Here is a 22601-nt window from a genome sequence, read left to right on the forward strand (position 1 = left end):
ATTCTTCCCTCGGCTCACCAACAACATATGCGTTCTCTCACTCCATTCGTACGTGTTCGGGTACTTGCCTCGGTATCTGCTGGACTTGAGCCGCTTTCCCCAGTCAGCGGCCCTGCGGTTTCTCACTCCTCGCGTCAAAACAAAGCCCATCTTGGCTTCCAGTTCCCATTGCGACTTCCTTCGTGTTCTGGCGATCTCGCATACAACCGGCAACGCTTCCTTATGCAGCCGGGCCGGAGCTCCCCTCTGCACCTCTCTTGCTGCAGCTCTCAATCCCGCCCGCTTCCTGGTCTGCCAGACCAGCCAGGAGTGCTTGGGTAGCTCCCTCTCTCGCTGCGTCCACTCGCCTGCCTTCGGACTTCGCTCCGGGACTGGGAGACTGTCTGCTCTGCACTTCACCCTACGTCACTCGTCTGTCTCCAAGCTGACGCTTCAAAAACGAGGGTTTCTCCATCTATCAGTGGCAGCTGATTTAAACTTCTGCCACCAGGTTGGAAAATGTCTTGGACCAATCACATTCTTCACAACACTAGACTGCACATTATGCTTCACACTCTTGCTCATGGCAGTCCTCTTTTTTCTAAATGTAAAATGTTCATATGTTCTGTCTGCAGCTTTTACAGGATGTTGAAGGGTGTTCTCACAATATGCCATTAAGGCACGGGGAATGGGGGGGGAGATAACACGTCACATCTGATGATGCCTGTCCATCCCCCTCAGGGTTGCCTCCCCTCATGTGATCGTCCCTCGCATAGCCACCCCCAGGATCGGGTAGTGGCTTCCATCCCCTGGCCACATGAGGAGAGGCTACCTCCGGGAAAGGAGTGATGACATCAGATTCTTCACACTATGCTCCTTTTCGGTGGTCATATAAATTGCTCTAGGGTGCCTGCACTACGACAATACCTGATGGGTTTGGGGTCATCCACACAAAGATGACAGATTTGAGTCGAGATTCTGTTTTGTACGGCACTGGGACTTGGCAGGTTATTCTTTTGAACTTACTCTAAATTGACTGCACAGAGCTGGGAATGTTGGCATACCTTCCCAGAAGGAGCATTTGAAACGTGTAGTCAAGTGTTGGTCTGTCATTGTGGACAGGTGGCAAATGTATAACCGAATTATACAAAATATGTACTCTGAAAAAGCTAAAAGCAGTTATGAAACTATGTGATAAATGGGACACAATGTGGTTGCTCTTGTAAGGACTCTGAATGTATTAGAGAGTGATACATGCCAAAGTAGTCTCTGCTAAAATGAGCTTCAAATGTATTTATTTAAACTGTTTAAAAAGCGTTTATTTGTCTGCATAATTTCCTGTTTTGTGAGAAGTTGTTCTCAAATGTTTTAATGAAAGATTGGCTGGAGGATAAGGTTGCAATTGTATTGTAATGCAATTATGTAGTTGGTAAATGCTATTGGCAGTGTGCTGCTTAATGTTGACTAATGGGATGTTGTATTTACCTTTTAACTCGTGAGCTTTGTTTTGTTTGATTTGTGTTTTCATTTTCCTCTGGTCTATTTGATTCTAACATGTAAAGCAATTTATATTTGTTAAAGCCCAATAAACCGATGTTAACAAAAAAGCCACTGTTATTATTCATAGTCTAACTATGTTTTACAGAGCTTTGTAAAAACACTTGGGAATAGTGTGGCTCTAATGGAGGAGCAGGTCACCAAAGCAGAAACAAAACTGGGAGCGTTTGCCAACCCTCTCCGGACGTTCCTGCGTACCTTCAGTACACCGCCTTTCTTCAGTGTAAGTATGATCATCTACTGCAATTTTACATGATCTTTTCAATAGTTTATAAACTAGGACTATCTTGAAATCAATATTTGATCTTAAAAATATAATGTCTGGGAGTTGCCTTTCCAGTTTCTGTAGTGTACGATATGCATATTCACTGCACTTTAGTTGAGGGGATATTAAGGTTCAACACCAAGCAAGAGCACAACCCTATGTTAAATGATATAAAACCGTAAAACAATTTTGTTGGCTGAACTAAGTGCAAAGCCTAAAAAGTTCCTGTGTGGGGTATCCCTCACCAAACCTCTGACTAAACTTAGTAGAGTGCATACGCTTCCTGATCCCAATCCTGGAGGTGTTGTACTGCGGGAGGGTCACCTGGGTGGAGACAAGGCGCAGGATAGTGAGGAGATTCCATGGGATGAGACATCGTATTTTACCTCCAAGACAGACTCTTACTACCATTCCAGAAGAGCTTATGGCTTGTTGTCGTTCTAATCGTTTTCAACCTACAGTTAAAACTAAGGTGGCGAAGCCTAAGCTTGAAACATCTAAATCTTTTATATCAGAAGAACAAGTCTTTTTTATCCATAAACTTAAATGTCCTCCTCAATACCAAAGGTACACTACTCGAAGTGGTGAAAGTGTTGCCTTTTCTATTTACTTTACTTTAATTTGTACTGTGCAGCCAGGTGGCCCAAAGGCATACGGGCACTAGAAGAATGGAGCCTTCTGAGATTTAAGCAGAACATACAACATCGAACAAACAGGCCTATACAGGATGAAGCCTAAGAACAGACACATGAGGGGGCTAGCGAGGCCTCAATGGTTACTTAAAAAGAAAGGTTTTCAGTTTCTTCTTGAATATACTTAGTGATTTGATGATTCTGAGATCTGGTGGAATGGAGTCCCAAAGTCTCGGTGCTGCTGTAAGAAACACACTTTTATTGACTTTTATATATATATTCTGGATGTTCCATGTCGTGTTTAGCAAATTAGGACCCCATGAGCAAAAAGGGCTGAAAGTGTGGCGCAGCAAAGAAAGACGGCCGACAATGAAGGAAGATTCGAGAAGGTTTGTCTAGCCCATTCGAGAAGGCATGTCAAGGGTTGAGGCAGCCAAGAAACTGGTTATCTATTCGAAAAGATACAATGAACCTGAGAAGCATGGCAAGCTCCTGTTTGAGGTGTAATGAAAACCACTATGAGTGCCAAGTTTTTATCATTTAATGGTATTCAATACGAAGAAAGGAGCTCAGAGACGGTCTCCTGTCACGTGGTCAAGATGGAAATAGACTTTGGGCAAGATAAATCGAGAATGGAGATAAGGCTGTGCTCCCTTTTATTTTCAGGCACAGTGAAGCTCACGAGGCCAAGTTCAAAGACTAATTCGAATGGCAGACAGCAGAGTGATGATGTGCTAATTAGGTGGGAAGGCATGAGCAAGTCAAACCCACAAGCTTGCGTGCTGCTGGCGGGTGGAATATGCGACAGTGGGACAAGCGTGCCAACCAATTGTAGCACGCCATGTAGCAAGAGCCCTATAGTTTGAAGAGCCAATGAAATGTTGTTTATTCTATGACAGCGAAGATGTCTTTCACTAGGGATGGGCATTGTTGTTCACCTTACCTTAGAGACCCAATCACAATCCTATCCCCCATAGAAAGTATACTTGGATGTTCCCTTTCAGCCAATCCCGACCATGAGGAGGTTTTATTTTGCCATGTAGTATGACATCAAAAATGACCAGCTTTTGTTATAAAAGAGTGTTTTTTATTAAACCTTGTTGAGAGACACTTGTGCGACGTCCGATGATGTCTGTTGTAACCTTCCTGTTTTACAGATTTGCAAATAACACAGCTAAAGTTTGCCAGCTTCCTGAGTCGGTCTTATTTTTGGTGTCAGAGTAAATTCTGTATCCCCATCCATTCCATAGATTGCTATCTCGCTTAAAGGGCCTACAGGTTCAGTGGCAATGAATGATTCAGAACATGCTTTGATCACAGTGGCTGGGCAAATATCACCTTGACCTTTTGTCCGTTTGAGCTTGCTTAGGATGGTACTAAGGTCTACCTCAATAATAGCTCTGAAGTTGAATATGGGGCTTGCCTGCCGGAGGGGGGTGTGCGGAGGTCTATATTAAGTTTCTACAGGTCTCATTGCTGTATATCGTTAGTCTTTCACATTCCTTGACTTGTGTATATGTGACAAATCAACTTCTGGGGCATCAGTGGTCCAGGGATGAATATCTGTTTCGAAGGGATTGTGTCCTCCGACGTATTCCTTATCTTTGATAATACGTTTCCAGCTTGCTGGCCTCGGAAATTTTTTCTGTAGAGGGTGCTGCGCGTTGACGTCCGCCGAGTCGATGTCCCTCAATGGCCACCGTATCGGCGCCGACGTCACCATGCCCATATATAGGCACGCGCTGCGTCCGTTGCTCAGTTCCGTTTTCCCGCGCTTCGTGGGGCCTCGGAACATCGTTGCTCTGTTCAGTCAGGATAACTAACTATATCTACTCGAATAAATACCAACTCGTTCTCGATGGCATCGTCATCGGAACCGATGACGCTGCGATCCGGCTTCAAGAAATGTTGAGACTGCAGTAAAAAAATGTCGATAACGGATCCACACAGGATCTGCTTGTGGTGCTTGGGAGCCGAGCACCATTGTTCGGAGTGTGAGGACTGCATGTCCATGACGGCGAAAGCCTTGAAGGAGCGCAAGGGGAAGCTCGAGAGAGGTAGGACAGTCAAAATCTCCTCGAAGGTTTCTTCGGCTGAGTTGAGGCAATCGTCTCCTCGCCGTCGAAAACATTCCCATTCTAGATCTCGAAGTAGCTCCCACCATTCATCGAGATCAAGACACTCAAAAAAGAGACGTCGAAGATCCCCTTCCTCGTCGTCTTCTGTTTCCCCAGAAAGGGTTTCCTGTCCCACAAAGCACAGCTCTCAGGCTGAGTGGGAGGAATTCATAAAGAAAATGTTAAGCGTCTTCGAGAAAGCGGCCTCGACCCATTCGAAGACAGCTGAGGGTGATACCCCGGGTGAAAAACCCCAAAAATCAAAACGCCGCGAGTCACTGCACCCGGCTAAACATTCCCCCCGAGAGCGCCACGAGCCATCGGGTAAGAAGGCACCATCTTCGACGCCGTCGTCGAAGATTCCTTCGACGCATGGATCGGCGCCATCGACGCCGTTGTCGAAGGGTTCTTCGACGCATCGGTCGATCGACTCGACGCCATCGTCGACGCCGACATAGACGCCGATGAAAGAGAAGACCAAGGCTACTCCACAGCCAACAGTGATTCCAAGGGCCTCCGGCACGACGCCGCGACCGTCGTCGACATCCTTGAGTAGGATCCCGATCCTCTTGAGTTCTTCGAGACCTCTTCCAGTTTTCTCGACGCCTTCGAAGCCTGTCACATCGGCGTCAACGACATCAATGTTTTCTTGCCCAATAATGACGAGTTTGGCTCCTTCTGCCTTAGAGATGGGTTTTACACCATTTCAGAGGTCAGAGTACCCTGGACTATCTTCAATTTATGAAGAGGGGGAAGATTCTGACTAGCGAACATTTGGGTTGCAGAGGACCACACTGCCTATTTCAGAGGATTTCACCTCTGAGGAAAGAAGGTTGAAGGACCTACAGGAGTCACTACATGAGGCAAGTGGGCTGGACACTTCCCCAGAAGTGGAATTTGTTAAGCCAGACCCAGGGGATCATGCCGCAACACCCTATAGAACCCTTATGGCAAGAATTATTGAATTTATGTGTTGGTCTGCGCCTTCGCCTGTTTTTCAACAGGATGACCTGACAGACATATTAGACAAAGGTCCACAGGAGGACCCTGTGGTCCCCTTCCATGCAGCCTTACAAAGGAAAATTACAGCTAATTGGGAAACTCCTGAAGTTATCCCTGCGGTCAATAAAAGATTGTCAGCCAAGTATAGGGTAGCGGCTGCTGACCCTGAATACTTATCAAAACACCCGACTCCAGAGAGCCTGGTGGTCCAAGCGGCAACTTCATCTAGCAGTAGGACCGCTTACCCTACTGTCCCACAGGATAGAGATGACAAGAGGTACGATTCTATGGCGAAGAAAGTCTTCTCTGCTTGTAATATGGCGTTGAAGTCCATCAACGCCACCTGTACGCACGCCATGTTCAGTCACACACTGTGGGAGTGTGCTTCATCAGCGGCTGACTGCATACCTGAAGGAGAGGAAAAGGAAGCCTTCCTTAACATTATTAAAGATGGCAAAGATGCCATGTGCGAATCACTTCAAACTGGCATCGATTCCGCTGACAGTATCAGCAGGGCCATGGCGGCAAGTACAACAATCCGCAGGCAGTCGGGCTTTGCTCCAGATGTACAGGCCAGACTTTTGAATATGCCCTTTGACGGCTCGTCGTTATTCGGAAAGAAGGCTGATGACAGTCTGGAAAGGTTGCAGACATCTAAAGCTGCGGCAAAATCGTTAGGAGCTGCAATCCGCCAAACTCCTTTTCACCCCTCAGGAACCTCTGGAAGAGGAAAGTCCTTTCGCTATTGTTCCGGATTCGGGAAAGGCAGAGGACAGCCGGCTCAAAGAGGCCAAAGGAGATCTACCCGAGGTGGACGGGTCAAAAGTACTAAAGCTGCAGCAGGTGCCTCTTTACCCTTGGCATCTGCATCAGCCGCCCCCAAACCACTCTGAGGTCTCTCCACACAAAACACCTGTAGGGGGCAGGTTAACTCACCATCTGACGGAATGGCAGGCTATAAAGTCAGATGCTTGGGCATTGGAGACAGTTGCCCAGGGTTACTGCCTACCCTTTCTACACATCCCTCAGAGTCATCCACCGGGGCACAGCTCTCTAAAAGTTCCAGATCCGCTCCTCTTGCAGGAGATCATAGACCTGCTAGAGAAAGGTGCCATAGAACCGGTACCTGTAGCGGACAGGAACAAGGGCTGGTACTCCCCCCTACTTTCTCATACCAAAGAAAGATGGAGGACTGAGACCCATCCTGGACTTAAGAGAATTGAACAAGTTCCTCAGGAAGGACAAGTTCAAGATGGTAACTCTCTCTCAGATGCTTCAGGCCCTCCAGCTCTAGGACTGACTGGTATCTCTGGACCTTCAGGATGCTTATTTCCATGTGCCAATCCATCTCAAACACAGGAAATACCTGAGGTTCGCAATTGGCGACTCTCATTATCAATTTCGAGTTCTGCCATTTGGGCTGACCTCCGCCCCGAGGGTCTTCACCAAGCTAATGTCAGTAGTGGCGGCGAGTCTAAGGAGGGAAGGGATCAAAGGCTACCCCTACCTGGACGATTGGCTGATCAGGGCTGTATCTTCGGTAACAGGCCCAGGTCCAGCTAGATTATGTCTGCCACTTCCTTCACAAACTGGGCTTCTCCCTCAATTTAAAGAAGTCACAGATGATACCATCCAGTTCATTGGAGCGCTCCTGGACACTTCCCTGGGACAAGCCTCGCCACCAGAGGTGAGGGCTCAAGATATTCTGCAGATGGTCAACAAGTTTCAAAATGCCCAACGTCTCCCAGCCTTCGACTTTTTGAGGTTGCTAGGCCTCATGGCAGCCTGCATCTTCCTTGTGCCAGAGGCTCGCCTGAGATTGAGATCTCTTCAGTGGGCAGTGAGAACTCAGTGGTCACAATTCTCAGGGAGAATGACAGATCTCCTCCGGATTCCAGACAAAGTAGCCCGCGACCTTCAATGGTGGGCCTATCCAGAGAACATCTTGAAAGGAGAACTGTTTTGGCAACCATGGCCGGAGATAACAGTAGTCACAGACGCCTCACTCACGGGGTGGGGAGCCCATGCCAACGACTTGACCATCAGCGGTCGTTGGTCTCCATCGGAGTCCAGACTACACATCAACCTATTGGAGCTGAGAGCGATCAGACTAGTGCTGAAAGCTTTCCTGCCATCAGTACAGGGGAGAAATGTCCTGATAATGACGGACAACACGGTGGCCATGCACTACCTCAACAAAAGAGGAGGCGTAGGATCACTGCCACTGTGCAGAGAGGCAATGCAGCTCTGGTTTTGGGCAATTCGGGAAGGAATCTCTCTATCGGCAGTCCACCTAGCCGGAGAGAAGAACTTGACAGCGGACGCTCTGAGCAGGCAGAGCACAGTCTCCCATGAGTGGGAGCTAGCTCAGGAAGTCCTTCAAGAGATCTTCGCCCTTTGGGGAACCCCTCAGGTGGATCTGTTCGGCACAAGCACCAACAGGAAGTGCGATCTGTTCTGTTCAAGGGAATTTCCCCCGAGAGGAGCTCTAGGAGACGCGTTCGTAGTGGACTGGGAGTTTCCACTCCTTTACGCGTTCCCACCCGTCCCTGTTATTCCTCAAATGATCAGGAGGTTGAGAAGATTCCGGAAAACCAATAATCCTAATTGCCCCGGACTGGGCCAGGAGAACCTGGTACCCGGACCTTCTAGATATGTCCATCTGCCCTCCAATCCGTCTTCCACTCAAAGAGATTCTCCTCTCGCAGAAGGGAGGTCAGGTTCTCCATCCAGACACCAGAACCCTCAACCTTCACGCTTGGCTTCTGAAAGGGTGAGGTACAAGGATTGGGATCTCCCTGATGACGTCATGGAGGTGTTGCTTTCGGCCAGAAGGCCAGCAACAAAGTCTTTATACCGCTGCCGTTGGAACACATTTTGCAGCTGGTGTAGGGAAGAGAATATCGACCCTTTTTCATGTGGTACACCAACGGTGTTATCGTTTCTACTCTACTTGGCAAACTCAGGCCTTCAAGTTGGCACTGTAAAAGGCTATCTCGCAGCGCTTTCTATCTTCAAGCGCACTGCGGAGGAACCATCGTATTTCAAACTAGTGATACAATTTCTCAAGGGATTAACTCATGTTTATCCTCCAAAACCATTCCAGGTTCCCTTATGGGACTTAAATTTAGTCTTAAACTTCCTAATGGGCACTCCATTCGAACCACTTCACTCTTGTTCGCTGAGATTTCTCACGCTTAAAACTGTCCTATTGGTAGCACTAACATCTGCTAGGAGGGTGAGCGAGCTACAAGCTCTCTCCTGTAAACCCCCACATACAATTTTCCACAAGGACAAAGCTGTCCTACAGGTGAAGCCTAATTTCCTCCCAAAGGTGGTTTCTGAATTTCATATTACTCAGAAAATTACCTTACCTTCGTTCTACCCTCCTCCCCATCCAGGGAAAGAGGAAGAAAGGCTACATAGGCTGGACCCAAGGCGAGCTCTCAGCTTTTACATCAGCAGAATGGCTAGGATCAGGCAAGCAGACCAACTGTTTGTAGGATACTCAGGTCACAAGTTGGGACTACCCATAACAAAACAAACCATTTCCAGGTGGATTATTTTGGCCATTCTGGAATGTTACAAACTGGCAGGGAAAGAGCCACCCCAAAATCTTAGGCCTCATTCAACCAGGGGTATCGCAGCCTCTTCGGCTCTCCAAAGAGGGGTACCGGTCCGAGATATATGTGCTGCTGCCACATGGTCGTCCGCACATATATTCACAAAATTTTACAACCTGGATTCCTCCACTAGTCAAGAGACCAGATTTGGCAAGGCCGTATTACATTCGGTCCATCCCTAAAGGGATACATAACATTCTTACTCCCACCTCCAGTTACATGCCACTGCTATGGGAGTCTATCAAAGATAAGGAATACGTCGGAGGACACAATCCCTTCGAAGAACAAGTTACTTCTTACCTTGTAACGTTCTTTCGACGGGATGTTCCTCCGACGTATTCCTTATCGCCCCTCCCATTCATCCCCGCAGTAATACTTCCCTTGTGGTTGCAGCTTACGCTCCTTCAAGGTCAATAACCAATTCAGGCATGACTTTTCTTATGCTACAAAACAGAACTGAGCAACGGACGCAGCGCGTGGCTATTTATGGGCATGGTGACATCGGCGCCGATACGGTGGCCGTCGAGGGACATCGACTCGGCGGATGTCGCCGCGCAGCGCCCTCTACAGAAAACAATTCCGAGGCCAGCAAGCTGGAAACGTATTATCAAAGATAAGGAATACGTCGGAGTAACATCCTGTCGAAAGAACGTTACAAGGTAAGAAGTAACTTGTTCTAGTAAACCATCTATCAGCCCCACGCCACTAGTACACCAGAAAGGATCTGAGCAGATTGGAAACGCAAGCAAATTGTAAACCTCCTTGTCCAATTTTGGTAACGTGGACGGAACAGCAAGCTTATCTCTGCAAGGTCATGGATCGTTAGCTAGTTAAAACACAGCAAAAATACAATTATTACCCAATGATAAAAGGGACTGTCCAGTCAAGGTTGTATACAAATATCTACTTTATTATTATCACAACAGACAGTTCTAGCACACTACAAAATACAACCCACCCTGTAAAAAACAATGCAGAGGACAGACAGTTTCAAGAAGGAAAGGGGGTGAACTCTGGATACTGACCGTAGGGTAGTCAGTGAAGTAATTAATCGCAATATTTCAAGGATACTTGGTTTCAGCACAAAGGGAGCAATGGGTAGTAAAATGTCACTAGGGGCCTAGAAGCACAATGTATCTTGTGTTTGTAGAAGTTCTTGGTGCTCGACAGGGTCGAGTCGGTTTCATGGCGCTTTGCAGCTTGTGCGACAGAGTTCAAGACAGGAGACAGCTGTGGGTATCCGGCGGCTGGCAGTTGGCGAGCAAGGCTGGACGGACGGCTGCAGGCTAGCCTACATGGCGGTTCGGGCTCAGGAATCGTCTCACTGCTGGTTGGCAGGTCTGAAGCACTGGTCGAGGTGTCTCGGACAACGTTGGCGACGGCGGCGTGACAACAGGCGGTTGCAGCACGACTGGCTCGAAAATGTCCTTTAAGGTGGACGTTGGCAGATGCTTGTCAATGCAATCCGCCTAGCTTCTTCACTGGGCTTGTCATCATTTAAGGCAGATGGCCCAAAGCTTGAGGAGAGTGTTGCAGGAATCGGCCATGTCCTTCATTTGGTTCAGAGACTCTCTGGCACTTACCACCTAGGAAGCTTGCTTCCAGGACCTAGCAGGGCACGCTGTGTGCTGGCTGGGTACCGGTTCTGGAGCTGCTGGAGGGTACTCTGGATTTAGTATCTCCCTCTGTTCCCTGGGAGATGTTTACGGGAGGGATCTTGCTTCCCTCTTTGGAAATCCTGGCCTTCCTTCACTGGCGAAGCTGTAAGGCAGACTGTACCTTCAGCCAGGGTACGAATTAGTTCTTCTTGTTACTCCTTGCAAAGTCTTCAGATCTGCCAAAAGAGGGTCTTGGCCCACTTTTAATGCCAAATGGGCCCCAGTGATTAAGCCTTCCTTCATGAACCAATCCTTGGTCCCCACCAACAATCCGCTGTATGTGTGAGGTCATAACCACAGTGCTCTCAACAGCAAAGGTAAAGGGGTGAAGCTATGTGATACTAAGTCCCACCCATCTTCCTGTCTGTTGTGGATCAAAGGGTCTCCCTGGTTAATTGAGCTCACTGTGGTTCCTGATTAAAGCGGCAGGTCTCCCTTGAAGCTGCAGCGGGACCAGACTTTTGGTCTCCGCTAAACCACATACCCTTACCTTCTGAATGGGGTCCGGGGTCCCCCTTTGGGGATGACTACTGTGAATACATAGTTCCAGACCTGATGGGTCACTGCCCTTGATACTGAGAGGTGGGTGCTGGCTTCAGGTTGACACAGTGCCTATCAAAGGTTTCTGGGGTTTTCCTGTCCTTTGTTAGTCCTGCAACCAGGCCTACCGTGGGCCTGTTTGAATTAACTCTTTAGTATGCAGGCTTCCACCAGCAGGAAAGGGAGAATCCATGGAGCCTTTGTTAGTTAATTAGGCTGGCCATGGCAGGAGGAAGGATTTGCCTTCCCCCTTTTGAGATGCCTTGATGTACTCTTGGCTGTCATATTCCAACTAAATTTGACTGAGGGGATGGCGCCTGTAGGCTGTGTCCACCAAGAGTACACAGGTCTCTCTGTGTGTTGTGCGGTGAGCATAGGAAAATGTGCGCGGATTAGCCCCACACATTTTCCGGAGGTTCATCTACCATCATTCAATTTTATTTAAAATTTCAAAAAAGCCCAGCGAGCGCACACCCACCATGCGAATGGTCGAAATCCTCAGTATATTCCATTTTATTGTGTTCAGTTTGTTTATAGTGGCTTCCTGAATTGAGGTGCACCAGTCAGTATCTTTGGATGGGCCCTCTTGTGTATAATCCCAGGGCTTCTCTAGTTTCTTTAAGATTTTAAATAACTCCTTGGATTCATGCTGTGCTCCTTCAATCCTTGTTTCATAGGTGGATATTTTTATCCTTTACCACTGCTATTTGTATTCTTTGGCAGCAATACTATACGTTGCCTGAGTCTAATTGAGTATGTTTCCAAGTGTAAAAACTTTTCCTTGACACAAGTTTGGTTTTAAAAGTGGCTAAAGTATTCATAGCCCTCGTCATTATTTCTTGATATGCTTTCGTTAACTTTTCAGACGTGTGCAGGTTAGGTAGGTTGTTGTTTAGAGGCAAGATCGAGTCTCAAATAGTTTTGGGCTTCAGTGTCCTAGTATTTCTAGATGTGATCCATTTTATATCTGCTGTGACCATCTTTATTCGATGTGGAAGGAGTATAGTACAATGAATTAAAATAAATGGTCAGACCATGGACATGAAGTAATTATGGGTTTGCTTGTCATAATATATGTGGCAATCCAATCCAGAATGTTGCCCTTTATATGAGTGGCTTCTTCTACACGTTGCGTAAAACCCAGGCTAAAAATAGTAGTCCCTAATTCTTTAGCATTCTCATCACTCTCCTTGCCTTTCCATACATTTAGATCTGCTAGCAGCATACATTTGGAAGAGTGTAGGTAGTGGGAGTATCAAATTACCCATCTGTGTAGTAAAATCAGCTATGGGTGTAGGAGGCGGATATACCTGCGTTATATTCACTGTCGTAGTGGCCTCTGTCCGCACCTTTTATGAGTAGAGATTCATAGTCCACTGTGCTGCTAATATCTGTTTTCAAATATCCAATTTGGTTTTATATATAAAAGCAACACCCCTGCCTACTTTGTTCTGTCTATTCATATATCGCGTGGTGTATTCATTAGGCGGAGCTAAAATCATAGAAGGGCCGGCTTCTTCGTGGAGCCATGTTTCTGTTATAGCACAGATATCTACATCGTGTACCGTAATATAATCGGCTACCTCTGTGGCATGTTTCACTAAGGATCTTGTGTTAAGCAATGAGATGTTCACTTCATGATTTTTTACTTCTATTTCTATGTTCTTATCTTTAGTTGTGCCCATTTTATGGTCCCCAATATCGATAACCTCATCTGATGGGGCAGGGGCTATGGAGGTATTTGGGTTGTTGTCCTTTGAGGCATCATCTGCCTGGTTACTATTGCCACCACTGGTACTTGAAGCTTCCTTCCCCGGTATACCGCCCTATATCATCCTTTTAGTATTATTAACCTCTTTTTCTGTGCATATACCATGAGACTAAAACTCAAAATCAGTCTTCCAAAAATACTAAGGGAATTAAAACAACCTTTAACAATGTAAAAGAAGTAGGACAATCTAATTTCCTTAAAATGAACCACGTGTCCTAGAATCCCACTGTGACAAAGGCTGAGAAGGCATACAGAAGGAATGGAAAGGCAAGTAGGCCTAACAGCCTTTGCCAGGGTCAGGCAATTAACACTAATGACCTGCACGAGAGGCATAAAAGGCTGTAGCAGGAAGGAGCACAGAGAAGGAGCTGCAAGGCTGGCAGTAGTAGCAGAAGGAGACAAGCATGCGGCTGGCAGTTCACGAGAAAGTGTGATCACTTATGGAATGCGGGGACGAGAGAACAGCAGATTCCACCTGCAGGTTCTGAGTTGGTCCTTTTTTCACAAACCCTGTCTGGCTATGGCTGCACTCAGAGAAACGTGGCGAAGTTAAAGGTTTCCCCAGGAGGGACAAAGGTGTGAACAAGACTCCTCGTGGTCCAGGCCAGACCGGAGACACCCATTCTGCAGCGGGGTGTGGGTCCCAAGAGTGCCTGAAGCAGTAGTAGCAGTAAGAAAAGACTGGATGTGGAAGCCGCCCGCAACTTCAGTGTTTCTGGAGTCAGTGAGTGAAGTTTCGTACTCTGAATCATTGAAAATCCCTTGCCGGAAACTAAACAGCTCAAATACAACTCGCATATAAAATAAAGCAAGTAAAAGTTGTTAGTTGGTATAAGACATTCTCTCGACAAAGGAAATGTATCACACGCACATTTTAATATCTGTAAAAGAAAATCTTTCCCTTTTCCCCATTGTCGACTAATTGACTTACCGGAGTGGCCACGTGTCGCCAATTGAGTGGGAGAAGGCTGCTTGAAATCACCTGTGAGGTTAAAACTGAAGTTTACAAATTGTTGCAAGCATCATAACATCAAGGAGAAATCACATATGGACAATTCTGATTCCCGACAAGAGTCAAATTATCACTCTGCATATTTGAAGGGGAATGCAAGGCCTTACGTTGCTTTGAAGCTAAAAATCTTTATCAAAGAGTGGTTGCATATATATAAATCAGTTTCTGCTGTGAAGCTTGAATCTTGTAACAGCCAGAAGAAGTATTTTAAAACTGTAGAAGTTGCTGAAGTACAAAGAAGAACAAGCATTAACCAAGCCAGTAGACAAAAACTTTCTACACTGAAACCAGCCCTATTAAAATCTAACCACCTGTGTTTTGAAGTTGTTAAAGTTGCTAAAAGTCCAGTGACCTCTGATACAAGGTTATCCAAAACTGAAAGAGTGGCAATTCAGTTTTGGGGTAGCTACTGGAACCAAGAAGGTGTGCATAGAGCTGGGGAAGGGAGCTGCATGCTTGTAAGAATATTGAGTTCATAATCCGTGCGGCTGAGAAAGAAGCAGTCTGGAAGCAAAGGCTAATTATTATTGGTAGCAGTAAGACAGACAGAAGAGGCAAAGAGGCAGCCCCTTCCCTGTGGCATAGGAAGGAAGGAGTGCCTTGCCTACCTGTGGAGGTCGAAGAGTCGTGTCTTTAAGTTGCCTAACAATCATTATGTCTGAAGTTGCAGCAGAACTAACAGAATAGTCAAAAACCATTGTGTGTAGAATAGTGGAGCAAACGAGTCTGCTTCCACAGTTGCAGTAGCAAAAAGGGAGTTGAAAAGAGGAGAGCAACACCCTAAGAAGAAGCATCCTGACAAATTATATTAAAGACGCTGCAGTGGCTACAAATATTTGGACATTGGTTGAAGCAGGAGCAGTACTGAACTATATTGCATCCTGGAAAGAGGATAGCCAGGTTTACTATTGGTGCTGTTTCTTTGTTGAAATTGAAAGGGGAACTTTTCAACATGCAGAAAACAAACTGATACCAGTGGATTTCCATTTGAGTGAACTTTTGTTTGTTTTGGAACTGTTCAGGAACTGATTGAAGACTTGGTTTTCTTTATGAACACTTGGAGAGAGTGACTTTGGGACAATCCTGGGAAAAGGATCAACCCGGGACAGGTGAAAGCTAGCTAAATCATTGGTTGTTTGATTATCATTTATTTATGTTTAATTAATTGCTTTGTATGTTTTGTTGTTTAGTGTGAGGGCCAGTTGTGTATGCTAGGACAATTTCCCTTAAAACCTAGACTAGGTAAGGAAATCCCTGTTATAGTGGTTTAGTTAGGTTTTTCTTTTCACTCTTTGATATTAATAAAATGTGAATTGTTGAGAAAATCGCAAGCAGTTGTCCGCCTCGCATTACTGGCCCCTCGCACCTGTTACAATAGTTGAACAGCTTTAGCTCCCCCATATGCACTGCAGATTATCTCAAACACAACCATACATATGCCCATGCTAATGGCATCAAGTCCCTCAAAATCGTTCCCCTTTCTATAATGGCTTGGCATAGGTATGATATGAAATGATGTGGCATTTATAACGTGCCTGTACACAAGTGTTGCTAGGCGCGACAGGAAACAAAGGGAGGACAAAATAACAATTTACTAGGCCTTGTGTCATTCAGATTACGCACGTGTGGGGATTAGGGAAGGGGAGAAGTGCCAGTGGGGAGTGGAAGGGGGAAGTGCAGTTAACTCACAAGTGCAGCCAGCGGGTGGCTCATAAGTGCAGAGTGAAGGGACAAGTGCTGGGGAGCCCGTAGACAGTGCGAGGGCAACTGGACATGCAGCAGCCTGGGCCTGAGCTCAGAGGGTGACCTGGTGGCCAGTACATGAAGCAGTCAGTTGCATCAGCAGGGGAAAGGAAGAGAGAAAGCGTAAGCGAAAAGCAAGGTCTTGAGTTGCTTCTGGAACTGGAGGTGGTTCTGCTCAAGTTTGAGAGAGGCAGGGAGGCTGTTCCAGAGGGAGGCCCCAGCCGAGGAGATAGATCTGCCCCCAACTCTCTGCTTGGAGAAGCGTCTGACCCTCAGAAGATGTTTTGGAAGAGAAAGTTGGCGGTAGAGTGGTTCCAGGCCCCAGAAAGCCTTGAGGACGATGCAGAGCGTCTTGAAGTTGATCCTTGCAGCCATGGGAGCCAGTGAGGAGATTTCAGAGCTGGAGAAATACGATCCCTGGACTTGAGGCCAAGGACAAGTTTTGTAGTCCTATTCTGGATAAGTTGTAAAGGTCGAAGAGTAGGGGTAGGAAGATTTTGAAAGAGGCTGTTGCAATAGTCCAGCCTAGAGAGGGCCAGAGCTCTGGAGACAGTGAGCTTCTGGAGGAAAGTGAGAAAAGGAAGAATACCTCTGAGGAGGTGCAGCTGATAGTTTGACTGGTTACCAGACATTTGGTCGAAAAAAATTGGTCGACCAGACAAATGGTCGAACCAATTTGGGCGAAAACCAAATGGTCGAATTTTTTTATTTTTTTATTTTAACCCTTTTTTTTATTTTTTTGGGGGGGGGGGTCGTCCCCCCCCCAACACCCTTTTTTTCTCTAAAAACTCCTTTTTTTACAAAACGAAAACCCGAAAAATAAATATATAAATAAATAAAAAATTCGACCATTTGGTTTTCGACCAAATTGCGTCGACCAAATTGCAGTCGACCAGTTTTTTTTCGACCAATTGACTGGACACCAGTTTGACTTTGTAGAGACGTCGGAGATCTGAGGAGAAAAGGAGAGGGTGGAGTCGAAGATGATACCAAGGTTCTTAGCCTCACAGGAAGGAGTAGGAAGAGGGCCCAGAGTGGGCAGCCAGAGACCGAGAGGAAAGGAGGGAGCGGGTGTCCCAATGGGATCTCAGTCTTACTGGCGTTAAGGCACAGATCATTGGCGGCGCACCATTCCTGAATTGCGGCCAGACAGTCTGGTATGAGAGAAGAAGGGGAGCCTGAAAGAGAGCTGCGAGTCATCCGCATAGCATTGAAAATTGGAGCAGAAAGTAGCTATGCGGTAGACAGGTGCCAGCTAGTGGTTGTAGAGCCAGGGAGAGAGGTTAGACCCCTGGGGAACACCACAAGTAGAGAGGGAGAGATAGAAGAGAGGAAAGACCCCAGTTGGACCGAAAGAACAGCAACCAGGAAGGCACCAGGTGGGCGGGCTTAGGCCAGGTGACCTATATCCACTTGCACCTACTCCCCATCTGCAAAGGAAAAGAGGCTGGATGGCTGCTGAAGTAGGGAAAAAGAGCGGCAAACAGGAAGGCCCCAGGTGGGCAGGGCTTAGGCCAGGTGACCTAGATCCACTTGCACCTGCTCCCCATCTGAAAAGGAAAAGAGGCTGGAGGGCTGCTTAAATGGAGAAAAAGAGCGGCAACCAGGAAGGCACCAGGTGGGCAGGGCTTAGGGCAGCTGACCTAGATCCACTTGTACCTGCTCCCCGTGGAAGAATGATGGGCCAGAGGATTGCTCAGAGCCGTACTAGCGGTTCAGATTAATTCAAAACATTCCAGCCAGCGTCTAGATGCCCATGGGTTTTGTGCTCTTCTACAAATGTAAAAGAAAATAAATTGCCTCTTTTGTTTTTCAATAGTCACCCTAGTATGATGGGCATACCCAGACATGGATCCCAAGCCGGCTGGGCCTGGAGACTAGGCTACACCTCACTGAGGACGCCCAGCGAGGGCGAAAAGTGTCTGGGGTTGCTTGTGGCCTACTACAGAAGAGATGGGACCAAGCAGTGTGGACTGAAATGCCTTTTTGGGATCAGACCAAGCCTGGTTTGAATATAGTCTTCCCCTTTCTGTAATGGCTCGTTAGGTTAACAGACAATGGTCTGGAGAGTTGCTCAGAGCAGTGCCAGAGGTTCAGGTTAATTCTAAAAATTGCAGCCATTGCCTCTTTTGTTTCTACTTTGCTGCCCAGTCCCATAGAAAGGTGGGTGTTACTGTGACAAGCAATCTGCAGAAAAAAGGCACAGATCTTGCAGGTCAGGTTTGGGAGTCCATAAGGATTGTCCCACAATCCGTCTGACCCACCCCTGATATTGTTCAGTCTCAACTATGAGACAAAGCTGAATGGTGGGAGGAATGGGTCACCAGCAGCTGATCCCCTCAGGCTGTACGGAGAGAAAAAAACTTAGGGTTGGTAATACATAGAAACTAATAGACTATGCATGCACTAGTAAGTACACCAGGCAATGCACCTCAGGGCAAAGGTGATCAGACAAGAAATCAAAGGGGGGAGAGGAGGGTATCCTCACCTAACCCGAGTTCATAGGCCAGAAAAGACTGCACAAAAATGATCTACAAAATGGAGCTTACCCTCTTGCTCACGGACAGAAGCTACCATTAAGAAGTCCAGTCTCAATAAAGGCAGAAGGTCTAAAGCCAAGGTAACCAGATTCATTGGAGAGTGAAGGGTTGTGAGCGTCTGTGCATCTGGCCAGAACAGGACAGAGGTGCAGCGGGGCAAAGGCAATAATGGGTAGCATAGAGGGAAAATTGGAGTCAAGCAGGAAACAGAGTCAGCAGAAAGTGGCAAGGAAGGGTTGGATACCCCCACAGGAGCTGAAATGTAACAGGAGGGAATGAACAGGCAGTGAAAGGCCAAAAGACGCTCAAAAGGTAGTGAGAAGGCAAGAATTCTGGAGTGACCAAAACTTTAAGAACCATCTAGATTGCCTTCAAATAAGTCAGTAGAACGAGCTTGGGAATCTCCACAAGGAGTACTCACTTACCAAAACAGTGACTGTTCAGTGCCCATCTCCTCCCAGAGCATCTCAGTAGGAGGCCATATTATATTATTTGCCCATGTTTGGGAGGAGGATGCAACAACCGATCGGTTCTAGACACCATGCACAACATGCATGGATCCAGCAAGTCATCCACACATCCATCCACAGCATCTGTCTCCGCTTATAGGAGTCAAGGCCATTATATAAAAAGGAGCTGTAGAAGAAACCTCAAGGGGGGAATGGAATAGAGGTGTATATGTTACACAAGCTTCCTTTTTCCCAAATAAGGACGTTCACAACCTTGTCTGGACTTGCATTTACGGAACAAGCTATGTTATATCTCTACTAAGATAACATGACCACCATCTGTCTGAAGGATGCTTATTTTCATATTTCACTGTGTTCATGGTACTGAAAATATCTAGGTTTCCAGGTGGATGCCATTAATTATCAGTTCAAAGTTCTCACGTTTGGGATAACATCCGCAACTTAACACTAGGTACTGCTGCATTAACAAAAGGAAAGAAATACATTCATTACATTGCTCTGAAAGGGATAATGATACTTAATAGATGCAACAAACAACAAATAGCTTTATTCCGGCTCAAAAGCATATACAAACAATAGAATTGGAAAACATATAAAATCACCAAATAGAATTCATTCATTTCACCGACATCACAATTTCATCAGCAGAATCAATTAAATAACAGAATTACAACATTATATAAAACACATCATGCCAATATCCGTAATTTGTTTCTCCTTATTCTCTAAGCTCTCAATAGATAATTTGAGGTTGCAAACACCATTTCGGGGAGTGAGAAGTCCTTGCATTGTGCAGTGAGAGAACACAATAATTCTTTAAGCACATTTGTAGATTTCCCCCCTCCATAAACGGGAATAACCTGGGCATGAGAATAAAAAATGCTGCACATCCTCAACTGAAGTTGGACAACAGGGGCAGCAGATTTCACATTTTGTACCAAACATGTGTTACTGGTGGTAGGGGGAACATGCTTAATCAACAGTTTTATGTAACAAAAAGCTTCACCCTGCCACCAACTTGAGGCAACCTGGCAGTTGCAAAGAAGAAACTCAATCCCAGAATGCTCTTAAAATAATTTCTTTGGTGTTCCTGATACATTTCATGGTTCGGACCAAAAATAACCCAGGTCCAGAGAAAGAAATGTGCGCGACCCATGGTAGCGAAGTTGCCCCTTCACAGGACATTAAATCCCTAAGAGCCTCTCAGTAACCACTCATTCGTTCTGCCAGATCTTTGCCCAAATTAACCGTGGTTTGATCTGCACTATATCCCAATGCACTTAAAGTCTAAATCCACATAAATCATGCTTTTAGGCGTGCTCCTCTGAACCATGAAAGCCTTTTCAAAAAATAGATTTTCAGCAGTGGTCAACTTCCCCACTTTGCTAAAGCCCCACAGTTCTGCCTCATAACAGGCGCCACCCACTGCTTGTGCTCTATACAGCTCAAGGGCGGGATACATAGCATTATTTTTAAAAAATTCCTGAAAAAATGATCAATCGCTGTGGATTTACTTACTAGAGAAAGCTGAGAAATCTCCACCTGCTTATCCCAGCCGCCACACTGCTTAAGAAGCGAAAACCGAGATAATCAAATATGTTTACCCCTCCTCAAGCATATATCCTTCAATTGAGACACTCGGCTTGGTTGATCTTCCCAACTTCTTCCCACAGCGCATCACTTTTGTTTTTCTAGTATTAACCATTATCCCCTTTCGAATGGATTGTGTCCTCCAACGTATTCCTCATCTTTGACAGACCTGTAATGTCCAGCTTCAATTGCCTCAGAAAACTTTTTTTGGCAGAGGGAGCTGTGCATCGATGGCGTCGAGTCGATGTCTCTCGAAGGACTCCGTCGAGGGTGATGTCATGGGAGGGTATATGTAGCTTGCATGGTGCCCGTTGGCCTCAGTATTGTTTTTCCGCGACAGCATTCGCTTCGACGACAAAATTCGGCGTGCCTCAGTTTGTGACGATTAGATTCGAGAAATCCTTTGATATGTCTTCATCTTCGACTCCAAAGACTGGCTTCAAAAAATGCTGAGACTGCTGGTCCAAGATGTCTCTTACCGACCTGCACCATATTTGCTTCTGGTGCCTCGGGGAGGGCCTTGATACGTCCATTTGTTCCAAGTGCCAGTCCATGACAGGTAAGTCCTTGATGGAACGGAAGGGGAAACTCCACGTAGGAAAAATACCCAAACCCCCTAAGCCCAGACCTGCTAAGACTTCGACTGACGAGTCGTGGGGAGGCTTCTCGATGGAAGAAGGAAAAGCGCTGTACGTCCAGGAGTGGCTTCCACCACTCCAAGTCATCTTCGAAGAAGTCGAAGAGAAGGCACCAGAGGTCGCTTTCATCGACTGCTTCGTCCAACGTCTCTCCCAAAAGGGTTGCTTGTCCCACGAAAAAATCTACCCCAGCTGAATGGGAAGCTTTCTGTAAGGAAATGTTAAACATTTTTGAAAAGCAAGGTCATGTTCCTGCCGAGCCTTCTAAGCAAGCCGGTAAGGATAGGTCTCGCACGAAATCCTGCGCACCCTGGAGCCCGGGAAAACGGCCTGATAAACTTTGGGAGCCTTCAAGGCTGGCATCCGATGATCAGCACAAGAAAGAGAAGTCGAGATCCTCAACGCCATCGAGACCTTCAACGCCAGAAGTGTCTTTGCCCGCAAGGCCCTCAACGCTGACAGTGTCTTCAACACCCGTCAGGCCTTCGACGCCGAAACCTTCTACGCCAGCTGCGCCACATACACCGGCTGTTCCTTTGAAGTCGAGCACCCCTCCTCTGTCGGCGCTAGTAAAGCCTTCGATGCCATCAAAGCTTATGGCCTCCAAACCAGAAAACATTTACACTCCTCTTCCAAAAAGGAGCTTATGAAGTCACTCACTTCAATTTTTGAAGAGTAACGCTCCGATGAGAAAGATGCTCCTTTTGGGTTGCAATATGGGACACCCAATGTTCCAGAGTGCTTGATATCAGAAGAGTCCAGAATTAAGGACTTGTATGAAAATGTACAGTCTGCGACTGGGGTAGATACCTCACCCGAACTTGAGTTTGGTAGGCCTGAGCCTTGCGAACATGCTGACGCTCCATACAGGCAGCTCATGTCTAAAGTTGTGGAATACTTGGGATGGAGTAGGCCACCACTCCCTTATGAGCAAGATGATCTCACCAATATTTTGCTTAAGGGTCCTCATACTGACCCTGTTTTGCCCTTCCATATGGCATTACAAAAAAGGGTGGCTAAAAATTGGGAAACTCCGGAGACCAATCCAGCAGTTAACAAGAATCTGACAAAAAAATACTGCCCCTCCAGTAGTGACCCAGACTACCTGTCCAACCCTTTCCCTATGAGAAATTTGGAAATAAAATAGGGTGCAGAGGCCTACTGGGAAATCTCCAGAGTTTCCTGTAGGCCAGTCTACTGCGGGCCTTGTCTCACCCCCTTCAAAACTCCGAACTTCAGTGCACATTCCACCCATTCCAGTTCGGACAGTCGCCACATTATCAGCATAAAGCAGCAGGATAGCATTCGATAGCGACTCTGGGATCTGTTTTTCCAGTAAAGCATTCCAAAGTTCACTACGGGGAATGCAATCAAGGGCAGTTTTTAAGTTTATGAACACCAGATACAAATGTCCCTTTCCTTAAAAAAAAAAAAATTTAAAAAAATTCCAGCAGGCCATGAAGC

The 22601-nt window shown here is 46.5% G+C and overlaps 1 protein-coding gene across 2 annotated transcripts in view; it reads left to right on the top strand.

The window, feature by feature from the left end:
* Positions 1-22601, top strand: part of BLOC1S4 (biogenesis of lysosomal organelles complex 1 subunit 4) — a 295649-nt gene that overhangs the window by 191872 nt on the left and 81176 nt on the right. For both annotated transcript variants that reach the window (XM_069620571.1, XM_069620572.1), the window contains one exon: positions 1625-1759. In XM_069620571.1, coding sequence (XP_069476672.1) covers positions 1625-1759 — 135 coding nt within the window. The remainder of the gene's footprint in view (positions 1-1624; positions 1760-22601) is intronic.

This window comes from Ambystoma mexicanum, chromosome 5q, assembly GCF_040938575.1.
Source record: "Ambystoma mexicanum isolate Mex_15411 chromosome 5q, UKY_AmexF1_1, whole genome shotgun sequence".
Classification (NCBI taxonomy): Eukaryota; Metazoa; Chordata; class Amphibia; order Caudata; family Ambystomatidae; genus Ambystoma; species Ambystoma mexicanum.